Here is a 16,392-nt window from a genome sequence, read left to right on the forward strand (position 1 = left end):
TTCTCCTTCTTGAATCACAAACGAGGGTGGAGAAACCCTTACAAGATTGACTCTTCCTCTTTACAAAATGAGATTTAGGATTAGGAGGAGGAGGATAAGAATCTGTAGGCTTGAAGATCACTTTTTGAGCACTTTTTCTGATATTTGAACAGTGTGTATTCTCCCAGCTTCAAGAGTTTACTTTATACCTTTTTCCCGAAATCAGTCGACTGATATACTTATCAGTCGACTGATGAGCTTCAACGACACTGAGATTTGATGAGATTTTCAGCCGTCACTCCATAACGGTCATCTACCAGTCGACTAGTACTGGTACCAGTCAACTGGTGCTTGATTTCAAACAGCCTCCTGACATTCTGTTTGTTTTGTGTTTTGGTACCAGTCGACTGGTGTGCATACCAGTCGACTGGTACCTTATATCTTTTGAAATTTACAACAGTTTTCTAGTTTGAGATTTTCATTACGTTACATACTTGAATTACTTCCTTAGCTTAGACTTTATGCCTCTAAGCACCTTCCATCAGCCTTGTGCCCTTAGGATGCTTCTGTCTCCGCGACTCCTCGTCCTTGCGCTTGCCTTCAAGGGCTTCTTTAGGCTTTGTCATGCTAAGCCTCCTCTTTTTTTTTTTTTTTTTTTTGCCAAGAGGCCGCACCTCCGGGACTTTCCTTGGCAAGTCTTCATAACTGGTCTTTTCTTTATATCTGCTCACTCAACATTTATGTTAGATCACAATTAACGCCTAACTTAAACTTATTTAACCAAACATCAACAATGAGTAATGTCTTGAGCAAGATTGCTCCAACAATCTCCCCCTTTTTTATGTTTGGCAAAATTTGTTTAAGTTAAGTCTTTAAATATACAACAACTATAAGACATGATAATATCCACGAAACATATAATACAAAGTATAGTCACAATATGAAGCATGTGCATAAAAAAATATCTAACTTAAACTTAAACCATCCATATCTCCCCCTTTGACACACAACAAAAAGATAAAGAATTTAAACTCCCCCTTAATCCAATATGAATTGAAACTCCTTAATTCAACATGAATATAACCCCCCCCCCCTTAATTAAAAATATCCTCTAAGATCAAGACATAAAAAAAATGTACAAATAATAAGAAGGCTATGTAAATAAGACAAATTCTGATATAGAGAAACTCAATAATTAGCAAGAAAGAAATAGATAACCATATGCAAATGACAAGAGCTATAATAGTGCACAACAGTCACATGATGTTGTAGAAAGCATACAATAACATACACCTAGCATAGTCATGAATTATAGTGTTTGAGATAAAACAAGAGATAACCCTATTTGTGCCAAAATACATCTCGACACCAACTGAAACAAAGGCAGCATGCCTAATGATCATCACTAGAAGGAGGATGTGGAGGGGCCTGGTAAGCTAGATCCTAGCGCTGCAGTATCTCGTACATCTCGGTCTGACGCTGCTGAGAGGCAGTCCAATCCTGTCGAAAACTACAAAACTCCTGAAATCCCTGGCGTACGGTCTCCTCTAGCTGAGTCAACTGATCCTCGACGGTTACACGAGCCAGATCTAGCGCCAGTGGTGGAGCAGGGACGTCCACCGCCTCCTCATCGTCAGAATCATCTGCAGCCTGGGCACGCCATACCATCACCCCTGGCGTCTCTCAATCCCTGCGAGAGGTAGCTGGCGGGCCCCAATCTGATCATAGTCCCTACATAACTGATGTTGTTGACCCCTCATGACATCGATACCCCGAGATGCAAAGAAGGAAGTCAGGATGTGGCAAAAAGGCATGTAGAACTTTCCCTGGATAGGACTAGAGAAGTGCAAGATGGACTCAAAGATCTGAAGGGCGATGTTGATATCGAGCCGATGCTCCAAAGCATACATCAAGACCAGATGGGGCAACTGAATCTTGGCTTGCCCCTAGTGACAATGGGTAGGATACACGCAATAACAATCTTATAAAGAATGTTACTGTGGGAACATATGTGTGGCATCGAAGATGCGCCGCAGAGGAGCCCGGGGAGCATTGAAGTAATACTGATGTATCACTTCGACCGACAGATGAGAAAATGAATCAGTGAAAGGCTCAACAACCGTAGGAAAACACGAAATGTGCTATCATAAGCCCTACACCCTAAGAAAGACTGGAGAATGCTGGGAGTGAACTCAATGTCTACACCGCCTACACGAGACACCCATGCACGACCGCCGCTAGCACTAGGATGCAGGTTATTGTAGAATTTCCTTCACAGATCCAGATTTACCATATGCATGCAATGAACTAACCTATCTAACTCAAAGTATAGAATAGTTTCCATGATATCCGACACGATCTCAGTAACATAAGTTTGATTAAGATACCGATAGTTCATCATAGAAAAATCAATATTGGAGAACCGTTGCCGTGCGACTTCGGAATGAAACCTATTCGCCGAAGGCACGGGGGCGGACTGCCGGGAGGTCCCCTAGCCAACCCTGTGTTTTTGCCTAACCCTAAATGTGGAAATGCAATGCATATGAACCCAATGTAACCATAAACAAAGAGAAGACAACACAAGAAGCAAGCACAAGGAAAGGATTAGTACAAAAATTTCAATGAAATGAAGAAAAATTCGTGAAAGATCGTTACCGTCATTCCATATTCACTGGAGTCGAAGGTGGAGTGGAAAGGAATGTGAGTTGACTGCCAAAGATCGGAGCCCTAGTGCCGTGAGCGTCACTGGCCCTTAGAGGGAAGGTGGGAAGGGAGAACTCGGCAAGAAGGGAGATACGAGGTAGATCAAGTAAGGGGAGAGCCTGTAGGTTGCCGAGGATGACTGAAAGTGGTGAGAAAAGGCTTTGGAAGCGCAGGCGACACCAAGCAGCTGAGAAACTAGGGTTTCCGTCGGGCCATCTGTCACCCGCAATAATATAAAACCATGATACTAGTCGACTAATGTATCGATCAGTCGACTGGTACCTGAGATAAAAACCCATACCTGAGATAAAAACCCATAGAATGTTTCTGTTCGCAAAAATCACTATTACCAGTCAACTGATACCAATTTCAGCTTAATTCTAACTCGAATTTCAAAAACTTACCAAGAATTCTACAGACCTCCAAAATTCACAAAAATTGGTGATGTGTGTTTTAGCAGTGTATACTTGGAGAATATATATATAAATATAAAAGTCTCAGATTCCAAGATTGACACAAGATAGTAAACTAGCTAGATGATGTAATATATCCTTGAGAGAAAGTTCTAATTAGGACTTCCCTATAGTTGCTGTACCTATACGAGATCAGAATGCCTTTCTTGCATGTGTTTCTATGGTATTCTTCCATGGCATCCTAAATTACATATAATAAGATATGATAATTGTGCCTTTGAAGGAAATTTCCAATCATATTCAAGGAGCTATGTACACATTAATTTTGCACAAGCCTTCCCAATGATTGGTCCAATTAAGGATTAATGGAACCAAATGTCATATTGGCTCAAAGTAATGTATCATGATGAACCAATTACATCATCCTAAGCATCTCACATAATGTCTAAAGCAAAATACACAAACAAAACTCCAAAGGGCTTTTATGAGATGCATTGAGATAGATTTTAATGTTATATGGGATCATACAATGTTATATCCATTATTCTACAAAGCACCTACCAAGTTCTCTTCGAAGTGAGATAAATTCCGCTTCCGGTAGAGGTTGGGTAAATATGTCGGCAAGATTTGACTTAGAATCAACATAATTTAGTACAATGTCTCCTCTTGCCACATGATCTCTAATGAAATGGTGTTTCACTTCAATATGCTTTGTCCTAGGATGGTGCACCGGATTTTTGGTTAAGTTGATGGTGCTAACATTATCACATAACACTATAACTTTGGAATAGTGAAGCTCATAATCTTCCAACGTATGCATCATCCAAAGTAATTGAGCTACACAACTACCCATAGCTACATATTCGGCTTTGGTGGTGGACAAGGCAACACAAGGTTGTTTTCAACTACTCTAACTTACTAAGGAGGATCCAAGAAATTGACATCCACCATTAGTATGTTTCCTATCTAATTTTCAACCCGCATAATCAGAATTAGAGTATCCAATCAAATCAAAATTTCGAGTCCTAGGGTACCAAAAACCTACATTAAGGGTACTCTTGATGTATCTCAAAATTTTCTTTACCTCCACTAAATGAGATTCCTTGGCACATGATTGTTAGCTTGCACACATACCTACCACAAAGAGTATATCCGGTCTACTAGCGGTTAGGTATAACAAACTACCAATCATGCTTCTATATTACTTTGGGTCTACTAATTTTTCTTCTTGATCACTATCTATTTTGGTATTAGTTCCCATAGGAGTATATACTACCTTAGCATTTTCCAAACCAAAATTCTTGATAAGTTCCTTAGCAAATTTTGTTTGATAGACACGAGTTCCTTCATTGGTTTGTTTGACTTGCAATCCTAAGAAGAAACTTAGCTCTCCAACTAGACTCACCTCAAACTCACTTTCCATATGTTTAATGAAGTCTTGAAGAAGTTCATTATTTGTTGAACCAAAAATGATGTCATCAACATAAACTTGTGTAACAAAAATGTCTCCATCCTTAGACTTTAAAAATAGGGTTGGGTCAATTGTTTCTCTTCTAAAATCTTTGGAGATTAAGAAGGATGAGAGTCTTTCATACCATGCTCAGGGAGCTTGTTTTAACCCATACAACGCTTTCTTAAGTTTGTAAACATGATTTGGGTAATTTATGTCTTCAAATCTGGGTGGTTGTTCCACATACACTTCCTCCTTAATGAACCCATTTAGGAATGCCGATTTTACATCCATTTGATAAAGTTTAAAACCCATATAAGTGACATATCCTAATAGTATCCGAATGGACTCTAATCGAGCAACCGGGGCATAAGTTTCATCATAGTCAAGTCCTTCAACTTGATTGAAGCACCTAGCTACTAACCTAGCCTTATTTCTAGTGACTTTTCCTTGATCATCCAGTTTGTTTCTAAACACTCATTTTGTTGTAACAATTGTACTATCATTTGGTCTTGGAACCAATTCTCATATATCACTTCTTTCAAATTGATTCAACTCTTCTTGCATTGCTAGAATCCAATCCGTATCAATTAAGACTTCATCAATTGATTTTGGCTCAAATTATGATATTAGAGCAATTTGACTAGTATGATCTCTAAAGTATGATCTAGTTCTTACTCCTTGGGCCACATCTCCAACTATTTGATCAATAGGATGATCTTGATGATGCCTTACGGTCCTCGAAGTTATGAAATCATCATCTTTGGGGGAATCATTGTTTACATTGTTTCTTTCATCATCTGAACCATCTCTTCCTCCCCCTTGATCGATACCCCCTAAATATAGATTTTGTATTTCTTGAGTAATGACTTGATTTTGTTCAATTATATCCTTATCAATAGATGATTTCCTAGGGTAAGTACTAGTGGACTCATCAAACTCAACATTGGATGATCCCTCAACCGTTTGAGTCCTTTTGTTGTATACTTTATATCCTCTACTAGTAGATGAGTATCCAACAAGAATTCCCTCATTGGATTTGGCCTCAAATTTTTCTAAGTTATCTTTGGTATTAAGAATATAGACCTTACAACCAAAGACTTTAAAATAGTGAATTGTAGGGATTATGCCATTCCATAATTCAAAAGGTGTTTTCCCTAAAAACTTATGAATCAAGACACGATTTTGAATATAACAAGTGGTATTAACCGTTTCGGCCCACAAATAGCTCGGTAAGGAATATGCATTGAGCATGGTTCTAGCCGCCTCTTGTAAAGCTTGATTCTTCCTCTCCACTACACCATTTTGTTGAGGTGTTCTTGGACAAGAGAATTCATGGTTATAGCCATTTTCTAGACAAAACTTAAAAAAGTTCAAATTCTCGAACTCTCCACCATGATCACTCCTAATTTTATCAAATTTGAGGTTCTTTTCATTTTCTACCCTCTTGGTAAATCCTACAATTGTTTCTAAAGTTTCCCCCTTATATTTCAAGAAATAAACCCAAGCATATCTAGAGTAATCATCAACTATAACCAAACAATATTTGTTACCCATCAAAGAAGGTGTTCTATAACAATAAAAAAGATCCAAGTACAATAATTCTAGTGGTAATGAAGTACTAGTTAAAGTTTTATCTTTGTGTGATAACCTTGATTGCTTACCCTCTTGGCACGCATCACACAACTTGTCCTTGATGTACTTGATTTTTGGTAGTCCCTTTACTAGCTCCATCTTGGCAACCTTGGCTATGTTCCTCATATTGATATGTCCAAGTCTTCTATGTCATAGTCATCCTTCCTCTTCTTTTGATATCAAACACTTAATAGAAGGGTTAGAAGCATATGAAAGATCAACATAATAAAATTTGTTTTTCTAAATCCTTTTAGCACAACATTCTCAAGATTTTTGTGCTTAACTAAACACTCATCGGGATGAAACTCTACATTATATCCGACATCACATAATTGGCTAACAGTAAGCAAATTAAACCCCATATTTTTAACCAATAAGACTTTATGAATGATGATTGTAGGTGATACCTCAATTGTACCTTTACCTATAATCTTGAGCTTCCCACTATTCTCAAATGATACTGTTCCTTTCTTTATATAATTTATTGTGGAGAACTTGCTCACATCACCGGTCATGTGTCTTGAGCAACCACTATCCACAATCCACATACTTACATCCTTCTTCTCTTCTACCTAAATAACATAAAACACACAACTCTTTGGTACCCATGCACTTGATTCAAAAATGTCATTCAAATAGTTCTTAGGCACCCAAGCTTGTTTTACCTTGCCTTTAAGATTCTTCTTGACTTTGTTTCTAAGTGTATCATTTCTAGTACCATTTATTAGAGACATATATGCAATTTCCTTTTCTTTAGGTCTATATCCTATTCCGACTTTGTTGTAAACAGCTCTTTGATCTCTAATAATCATATCTAGATACTTGGATCCATTTGTAAATTTCTCTAAACATGCTCTTAATTCAATCACATCATCCTTCAATTTTTCATTTTCTTCCTTGAGCATTTTTGACTCACTAGACATGCATGCATCATTTCTAATGGTCCTAAGGTTTCTCTTCAAGGTCTTCACTCTAGATTGTGACTTAGCAAACACATTCTTGAGATGAGCAATTTTTTTGTAAAGAAATTCTACTTTGGGAAATTCTTTTACCTCATCGTCACTTGATGATGATTCATCACTTGATTCTTCCTCACTTGATGAATCCTCTTCGCTTGACACTTCCTCTTGACTTGATTCTTCATTGTCATTTTCAAATGCCATAAATGCCATATGTCGGGTAACATGGCATAGTTCATCCTCATCCGATGAATCAATGTTTGGTGTATCCCAAGTACCTTGCGCCACCATGGCTTTCTTCTTCTTTTTCTCCTTCTTCTTCTCCTTTTCTTCTTTCTTCCTCAATTCCGAACAATTTGGTTTGATGTGTCCTTTCTTGTTACATCCATAGCAAATCACATTAGTGTTAAAACTTGAACTTTGACTACTTTTACCTTTTGAGGGTTGAAACATTTTTTTCACATCCTTTCTTGTGAATTTCCTTGATCTTCCCATCATCTTCTTAACATAATGTGCCACTTCACTTGTCGACATTCATCATCACTATCTCATAATTCTTGCTCGGATTCGGATGATGAGGATTCCACCTTCTTTTCTTTCTTCTTTTCCTTTTCCTTCTTTTCTACAATAAGAGCTATACCTTTCTCTTTTGAAATCACATTAGCTTGTTCATGAAGTTCAAACTTACAAAACAATTCATCAAGCTTAACCAAGGAAAGATCTCTAGATACCTTATATGCATCAACCATTAAGTGGTTTTAGAAAAAGATTGGAGAACATACCTCAGTAGATCCCTATTGTCAATTTTCTCACCTATTACATGGAGTCCATTCACTATCTCCTTGAATCTTCCATGCATTTGACTCACGGTCTCATTGGTCTTCATGGTGAAGGTTTGAAGTTGCCCCAACAAGAGATCTCTCTTGACCCTCCTAGATTCGCTTGATCCCTCATTTAATTCAATGAGCTTTTCCCAAAGCTCTTTGGCGGAGTTGAATGGTCCTACTTTGCTTAATTTCTCCTTTGAGAGTCCATATTGTAAGGTTGTTGTGGCTTTTGCATTTGCTTGAGCCTTCTTTGTCATCTCTTTTGTCCAATCCTTGGTTGGAAGAGGTGCTCCTGATCCATCTTTTGGTTTCTCAAATCCATCTACAACACTAACCAATTTTCAATATCATTCATCAAATAATATTCCATCCTACCTTTCCAATATGCGAAATCATTGCCATCGAAGAAAGGTGGTCGAGCGGTGCTATATCCCTCTTGAAATGCCATCTTGATGCTTCGGTTGCTTCCGATGCGAACCAAGCTCTGATACCAATTGATAGGACCTTTGCGTTCGGCTAGAGGGGGATGAATAACCTTTCTTTGATTTATCACCTATAACTTGTTAGCGGAAGCACATGGAGACAGAAGAAAGACAAGAAAAAATAATAAAACAATGCTAACTCCTTGGTTTACTTGGTCTCCACCTCCTTGAGGTGACTAATCCAAGGCACACACCCATATGATCAAGCTCCACTATAAACTTCTCCTTCTCGAATCACAAACGAGGATGGAGAACCCCTTACAAGATTGCCTCTTCCTCTTTACAAAATGAGATTTAGAATTAGGAGGAGGAGGATGAGAATCTGTAGGCTTGAAGATCACTTTTTGAGCATTTTTTCCGGTATTTTAACAGTGTGTATTCTCCCAGCTTCAAGAGTTTCCTTTATACCTTTTTCCCGACATCAGTCGACTGATATACTTATTAGTCGACTGATAAGCTTCAACGACACTGAGATTTAATGAGATTTTCAGTCGTCACTCCATAACGGTCATCTACCAGTCGACTGGTACTGGTGCTTGATTTCAAACAGTCTCCTGACATTCTGTTCGTTTTGTGTTTTGGTACTAGTCAACTGGTGTGCGTACCAGTCGACTGATACCTTATATCTTTTGAAATTTACAACAGTTTTCCACTTTGAGATTTTCATTACATTACATACTTGAATTACTTCCTTAGCTTAGACTTCATGCCTCTAAGCACCTTCTATCAGCCTTGAGCCCTTAGGATGCTTCCATATCCGCAACTCCTTATCCTTGCGCTTGCCTTCAAGGGCTTCCTTAGGCTTTGTCATGCTAAGCCTCCTCTATTTTTTTTTTTTTTTTGCCAAGAGGCCGCACCTCCGGGACTTTCCTTGCCAAGTCTTCATACATGGTCTTTCCTTCGTATCTGCTCACTCAACATTTATGTTAGATCACAATTATCGCCTAACTTAAACTTATTTAACCAAACATCAACAATGAGTAATGTCTTGTGCAAGATTGCTCCAACATGACCTCCCCCTTCACTTGAGCTCTCTTCTTCATCTTCACTTGAGCTCCTTCCTTCTTCTCTTTTGGATGAGGTGGAGGCAATGCCATCAACTCCCATTAATGCAAAGTGGGGAGACATGATGTTCTTCTTCTTCCGATGATGATGGATTATCCCATGTAGCCTTTAGGATTTTGACCTTCTTCCCCTTTTCTTTTGACTTCTTCTTCTCTTCCTTCTTCTTTTCTTCTTTCTTCTTCGAAAGGGGGCATTCATCCCTTATGTGCCCTTCTCCTTGACAATTATAGCAAATGATCTTCCTTGTCCTACTTTTACTTCTTGAACATTTCCCAGCATGAGATTTGTTAGATGAAAATCTTTTAAACACTCTTCTCATTTTTCTTACCATATACATCTCTTGGTCGCTATCCATTGAGGCGCTTGATTCTTTGGAGTCAGAGGATGGTGGGGATGAAGACTTCTTCTTCTTACCTTTTCCCTTGTTTGCCACAAGGGCTACTCCTCTTGATCTATTGGCTTCTCCATCTAATCCTTCAACTCTTGTTTCGTAAAGCTCCATTGTTGAGAATAATTCATCTAGAGAGCTCTTCTCTAGATCATTTGAAATGTAGAATGAATCTACAATAGAGCTCCATGTCGAGGTTCTTGGGAAGGTATTGATGACTTTCATCAAGATATCTTAGTTTGAAAGTTTCTCACCTACACTTGTTAGTCCATTCAAAATTTCTTTAACCTAGCATGAAGTATTGATACCTTTTCTCCTTTTTCAAGTTTGATATTGTTGAGTTGAGTTCGGAGAAGATCCCTTCTTGCTAGTTTTGCTTCCGATGTCCCTTTATGAAGCTCCACTAGCTTTTCCCACAAGTTTTTGACGCTTGTGTAGTTTCCAATCCTAGTCACCTCTTGTTGGGGAAGAACACTTAGGAGGTGATGCATTGCTCTTGAGTTTGCTACATGCTCTTCCCTTTGCTTCATGCTCCACCTTACTTTCTCAATTAACTTATTTTCTTGGTCCCTAGGCATCTCAAAACCATTTTCTATAATTAGCATTATATCAAAATTGGTTTCGAAGAATACCTCCATCTTCTTTTTCCACAAATAGAAGTCTCCTTCGAATTTGGGTGGATGGATGCTTGAACTGACCATTTTGATGAAGTGCTCTTCTCGACGATTAGTCCATTGAAGGGCGTCCTCTCTCTGATACCAATTGTAGGTAGATCTGTAAAATACTGAAAATAGGTGAATATTAATAAGGGAATTTTTCAGAATTTTTGGAAATTTTTCGAGAATTTTTCGGAGCTCGTATGGACGAGTTAACGGGGATGAAAACGGGGGCCGGAAAAGTCTGTTTAGGCTACCCCAGTTTAACGAGGAAAAGTTATCTTTTCCTTTTTATTTCTTTTTCTTCTTTTCTTTATTTCTTTTCTTTCTCTTCCTCGCCGAAACCGTGCGTGCCTGATCCTTCCTCTCCGCGCGCCCGATGATCGTCGATCCCTTGCCCTAACCGCCACAAGTGGCGGTTTTCTCCTTCCCCTCACGATTTAACCTATCGGCCAAGCCCGATATTCTCTTCTTCTTCTCCTCTTTCAAGTGCCGGCAGCCGACCTTACCTCTGCCCTAGCGCCGACGCTCCACTCCCGACGCCGTCGCCTAGCACCGGCCGCGATTTCCTCTCCTCTGACACCCTCTGCCCTCGCCTCCAGCCACGTGCCCTAGCCGGAAGCCGACGACCACCGTCTCTCTCCGGTGGCCACATCTTTGCACTCCACAGCCCTAGCGCCGGCCATCGTGAGCCCTAGCCATCTTCACTGCTGTCTTCTCCTCTTTCCCGAGCCGCATCAGGCGTCGCCACCACCTGAGGCTGAACAGAGCAGAGCTGATCCATCGCCGACGCACCAGGTGCCCTAGCACCCTCTGTCTATCACAGTGACGCCACCTTTTGCCCTAGCAGTGATCCTTAAGGTAGGCGATTTAACTTGCTGTGGAATTAGGGATCGTGTGATTGATTTCCCTTGTGATCTTCTTGCTGTTCTGGACCAGGAGGAGGATCTCGGATCAGTTCTTACTGTGTTTCCAGATCAGAGCTTGGATATTTTTTCTCTGTTCTTGATCATTCCTTCCTTGCGGTGGATTTAGGTCACGGTTGAGGTAAGTTGAATTTCGGATAATAGTGCATTTCAGGGATAATTTGGCTAATTATGGATGTTGGTGTTGAGCTGATGAAGGAACAGTGAACTCTTTCTTCACAGATCACAGGGGAGTGTTTTGCTGCCCTGCCTCTATATTAGAGGTAAACACTAACTTTAGCAACTGATTTTGGTACTTTGGCTGTTGGATTATTGATATGGGTGAGTTGGGTTTAATTGATCAATGAAGGTATTGGAATTAGTGTTAGAATATATTGGTATGTAGTAGTTTGGTTATAGAAAGGATGAGGGTAATATGATTAGGGTTTTACCCTAATTTAGGGTTAGAGATTTTATTGGGCTATTTATGAGAATTTTGGCTAAATAAAAATATATATATTGGTGACACAGGATTTTGACGCGAGACAAGTATCTCGATTATCGGATTGGACTTTTTCGATTGGGGGCGGGTACTTCTGATTTTATGTCGTTTGATATGCATAGTAGTGAATTTTTACAAATTGCAATAATTATGTTTCTCATTTGTTTCGGTTAGTCACTACCCAATACTTATTACATGCTTGGTTGATTGCTTGTTTTGCATCTCATGTATTCCTTACCTGCTTATACATGCTTATAGGGGGTAGTGACATACCATGCTTCACCATGTTCAGGACCTAGGTTGTATACCTTATCTGATCTGTGTACCGTTGTTTGATTCATTGACTTATGGTGCACCTTATGTATGTATATGGATTAGTTCAGGATATTTTGTGGTTGTTGACATGCACCATTTGCATGATTGCATGCTGTGCGATAGTTCACTCTATTATTGTTGAGCACATCGTCAGTTACATGGATCTGCACACACCACCACTCATGGGTTAGTGGTCGATTCAGGCAGAGTGTGTTGCAGCAAGGACTCTATTTGGCTTCGTTGGTCCGCTCATGGGTAGTGTGACGCAGCGTGGTAGCCGGCAGAGATTCCTCCCCGTCATCGTGTACCGGGAGATGAGAGCATTGCGCTCCCCCATTTATGATTTGGGGTAGGAGGATAGGTGTACTCCGACAGCATCCCGTCCACTCGGTCACTCATCAGGAGCAGTGACGACAGAGTGCACGGTTGTCACAGCCCTACCCACTCTGTCTCACTATTGTGTGTGAGATGGTTGACTGGCGTCAGGGGTGATCAGGACGCATCATTGGCATCATACGCATTGATGCATTTATTTCTTGTGATTGTGTTTGCTACATTTATTTGCTGCATATTGGTTGGATGTCATGCTTGACATGTATACAGGATTTCTATACCTCTCGGACTGTTTATCCTTGTACCAGGTCCTGGTTAGTACAGTTTTCTCCTGTTTACTACAGTTGCATTTTATCCTTCTTATATCAGGAGACTGTACGCATGATTAGTGCTAGATGTTATTTCTCTACTATGTATATCAGTTGTTACCCGCTGAGGAGTTGACTCACCCCGTGGATATTTACTATTTTCAGGTTGATGCTGTCAGGAGAGAGTTCCAGTTGCTAGTCCCCTGCTGATCACGAGGACGTCTATTGGTCCTTGAGTTTTCTTTAATTGACTATGTTTAGACTTGTTATGTTTGGATACTTTGGATCCTGTATGGATTGTTTTTATTTGTCGATGACTTTTATTCGGACTTGTTTTACTGCATGCCTGCCTAGAGGGCAGAAGAGGTAAGTTTGTTGTGATTTGTGTTTTACGAGTGTAGTGGAGTAGGATATCGGTTTTGAGCTTTATGAGTGTAGTTGAGTAGGGTGGATTTTGAGTCTTATTATCATTGCTTATTAAACTGCGTGGATGTCTATATGTTATGGTTTGATTATTATTGTTATTTATTCCAGCTGCATGTGTCTGAGGTATATGATGATGTAGTAAAGTTTCAGATTGTCCGTCGTACAGGGGAGATGCTGTCGAAATTTCTTCGGACAGGGACTCCTCCGGGGCGTGACAAGATCGGTGATCGACTTGAAGGGGGGTTGGATAACTAGGTCACCCCCAATTTCGATTGCTTCTCCTACAAAAGTTTGTGTGCAAGCGGAAATACAACTAACTAATGAAAATAATAAAGAAGGAATACCAAATCGCTAACAAGCTCGATGTAACGTGGTTCGGAGATTGCTTACTCCTTCTCCATGATGTGTCATTGAGGTGGACGAACCCTTGATCCTTCAATGGATCAATCCACGACAATCTCTGGCTAGAGTTTTCTCCTTCTCAGTGGAGCAAACCTCTCACAAAGGATCTCTTCCTTTTTACAATGATGAAGTTTAGGTTTGAGAGGAAGAGAGTAGACTTGGAAGATTTGGGCAAAGACTAGGAGTTATTCAATAAGCATTAGTAACCTCCCTCATGCCCCCAAAGCTTCTCTTAAATAAGACAAGAGAGTTGATCAACATATCAACTCATCTCAGCATCAGTCGACTGACAAAACCATCAGTCGATTGGTGCTACTGTTGGAGGTAGCCAACAATTACTTCGCAGCACCAATGGTTTGTCAATGATCATTTATCAGTCGACTGGTAAAACTATCAATCGACTGGTCGTTGCTGGCTGAGCGAACAGAATGCTTCTGTTCGCTGTCAGTCGACTGCACTAGTTGATTGGTGCAGTCGACTGGTAAAACTAGCAGTCGACTGGTGCAATCGACTGCACCTGGTTACACACTCACACTCATCCTCTCCAGAGTCGCCATTGAAGTCCTCTTCCTTGGACTTCGTCCCTCAGATGCTCCCGAGCCTGCGGCTTCTCTCCGTGTCATCCTTCTCGTTGCCTTGAAGTCTGGTTCCCTCGGCTCCACTCCATTGCTCCTTGTCCGGTGGTCCCTGGATGTCTTCCATACCATCCTTCACCGACTCAAAGATCCGAGCCTTAGGATGAGTTTCCCAAGCTTAGCTATACCAAGCTTCTCATGTGTGTTTCACCAAGTCCTGCAAGACTCAAACACACATATCAAACACATATAAAAGCCTAACTTAAACTCTTTGACACACACATCAAAACCATGATCGTACCGATCAAACCTAGGTCGATTGCATCAACAAAAATCTCATATCAAGTCACATCCAATGAACTAGTTACCCATAACTAGCATCCACATGTTAACTCTCAACATCCTAATGTTTCTAGCTAGTGAGAACCGACTGCTTGGATAAACCAAGAAGCATAACATATGCTAGTCTTACAGAATCGATGATATTCAATCTCATCAATTTATCGACTAGGGAAGATTTTATTGGATTGTGAAAGACGAGAGATGGGGGTGCATCTTGTTCAATTGAAATCTTTTCTTTTTCGTTAAAGTAAAAGAAAATTAGTGTAAAATTTATAGCAAAAATAATAAGAAAACAAAACTAAAGATACGATTATTTTTACTTGGTTTGGAGCCCAACTGACTCCTACTCCAAGGCTCGTGATCCTTAACCGTTTTCGTTGGGCCATACTAAAATAATTCTTCTGAAGAAGCAAGATCCTACAAGTATGATATAATGATCGTAATAGTCCTACTATCTTCAAAGAATAAGCGCAAGAGAAAAAATAAAGTTACCAAAAATAACAATTAATTAGAGATGTAGCGCAGTTGTTGGAGATCTTCTCAAAGTAGAGTTGTCAAAGCTTGCACGGACAGTCATAACAGGAGCAAAGTAGATCAGAGATAAAGAGTTGTATCTAGCTCGGAACTCAAGGGCTCTTTTATAGGTCACATTCTGTCGACTGATAAAGGATTCCATTGACTGAACCTATCCGTCGACTGATAAACCTATCCCTCAACTGATCCTCCGTTTCTTCCTTATTTGTTGTGATCTGATCCGTCTAATCGTGGAAATCATGTTGTTCTGTCGACTGATCACCTTGATCCATCGACTGAATCTCTTTTTACCTTTTGTGCTCTGATTTGAATCTTGATTTAATTTTGGAATCCACTGATTAGTTGACTAATCACCTTGATTCGTCGACGAAACTGTAATTCCATCTATACTCTAAATTGAATCTTGCTGCTCTAGTTTTTCACGGTTCCATCAACAAAACGACCTTTTCCGTCGATGGAACAATCTTGCAAAAATAGATATAAAGTTTATCTTGAAAAATAGAGTTAGAACATAGATCTACAAGACAAGATTAGTATAAATATAGTATTTATGATTAAGACAGTAAAGACTGTCATAATCTCAACTTAGAAACCTCCATTGATTTTTTCAGTTGGATCAACGCCTAAGTTTTGTCCCTATTGGGACACGACCTCACCACACTACCTCCAGTAGTTTACCTCAACTCACCTACCAAACATCTGGTTCACCAGACATGTTTGAACTTTCTCTATTCAGTGTCTGATCACCTGATCCACTAAGACTTTTCCTGCAATACTAAATTTCCACAACAGCAATAATAATAATGCAAAATGGTGGCAAAAGGCGAATACACTCACCCCCAACAACCCATCCCAGGACCAACATAGAGGAGGTAAATCACGGGCGACTACTAATCTTTGGAATAGTGACTAACACATAAGGAAGACATTTACCTCGGTTTTGTCGAGATTCGAACCCCAAACCTTATGGTGGCAACATATCATGCATTAGCCACTAGACCATCCCGAGGGGACAATAATAATGCAAAATATTATTGGCAAAACTATACTTAGGTTTACCAAAATTTATTGGTCTGGTCGACCGTCATTTGGTCACACATACTTGGAGTTCACTCCTCCAAGGCTTCTCATTACCTAGGATTATCTTCCCATAGAATTTTCCATTGTCTGGCTTCATTCATCAGAACTTTCAC

At 39.8% G+C, this 16,392-nt stretch overlaps 1 protein-coding gene across 1 annotated transcript in view; it reads left to right on the forward strand.

Annotated features, from left to right (window-relative positions):
* Positions 1-1,988: 1,988 nt before the first annotated feature.
* Positions 1,989-16,392, forward strand: part of LOC122019494 (thiamine pyrophosphokinase 1-like) — a 28,166-nt gene continuing 13,762 nt past the window's right edge. Inside the window, exon 1 of the mRNA XM_042576957.1 lies at positions 1,989-2,047. Coding sequence (XP_042432891.1) covers positions 1,989-2,047 — 59 coding nt within the window. The remainder of the gene's footprint in view (positions 2,048-16,392) is intronic.

Source organism: Zingiber officinale, chromosome 9A (genome assembly GCF_018446385.1).
Source record: "Zingiber officinale cultivar Zhangliang chromosome 9A, Zo_v1.1, whole genome shotgun sequence".
NCBI lineage: Eukaryota > Viridiplantae > Streptophyta > Magnoliopsida > Zingiberales > Zingiberaceae > Zingiber > Zingiber officinale.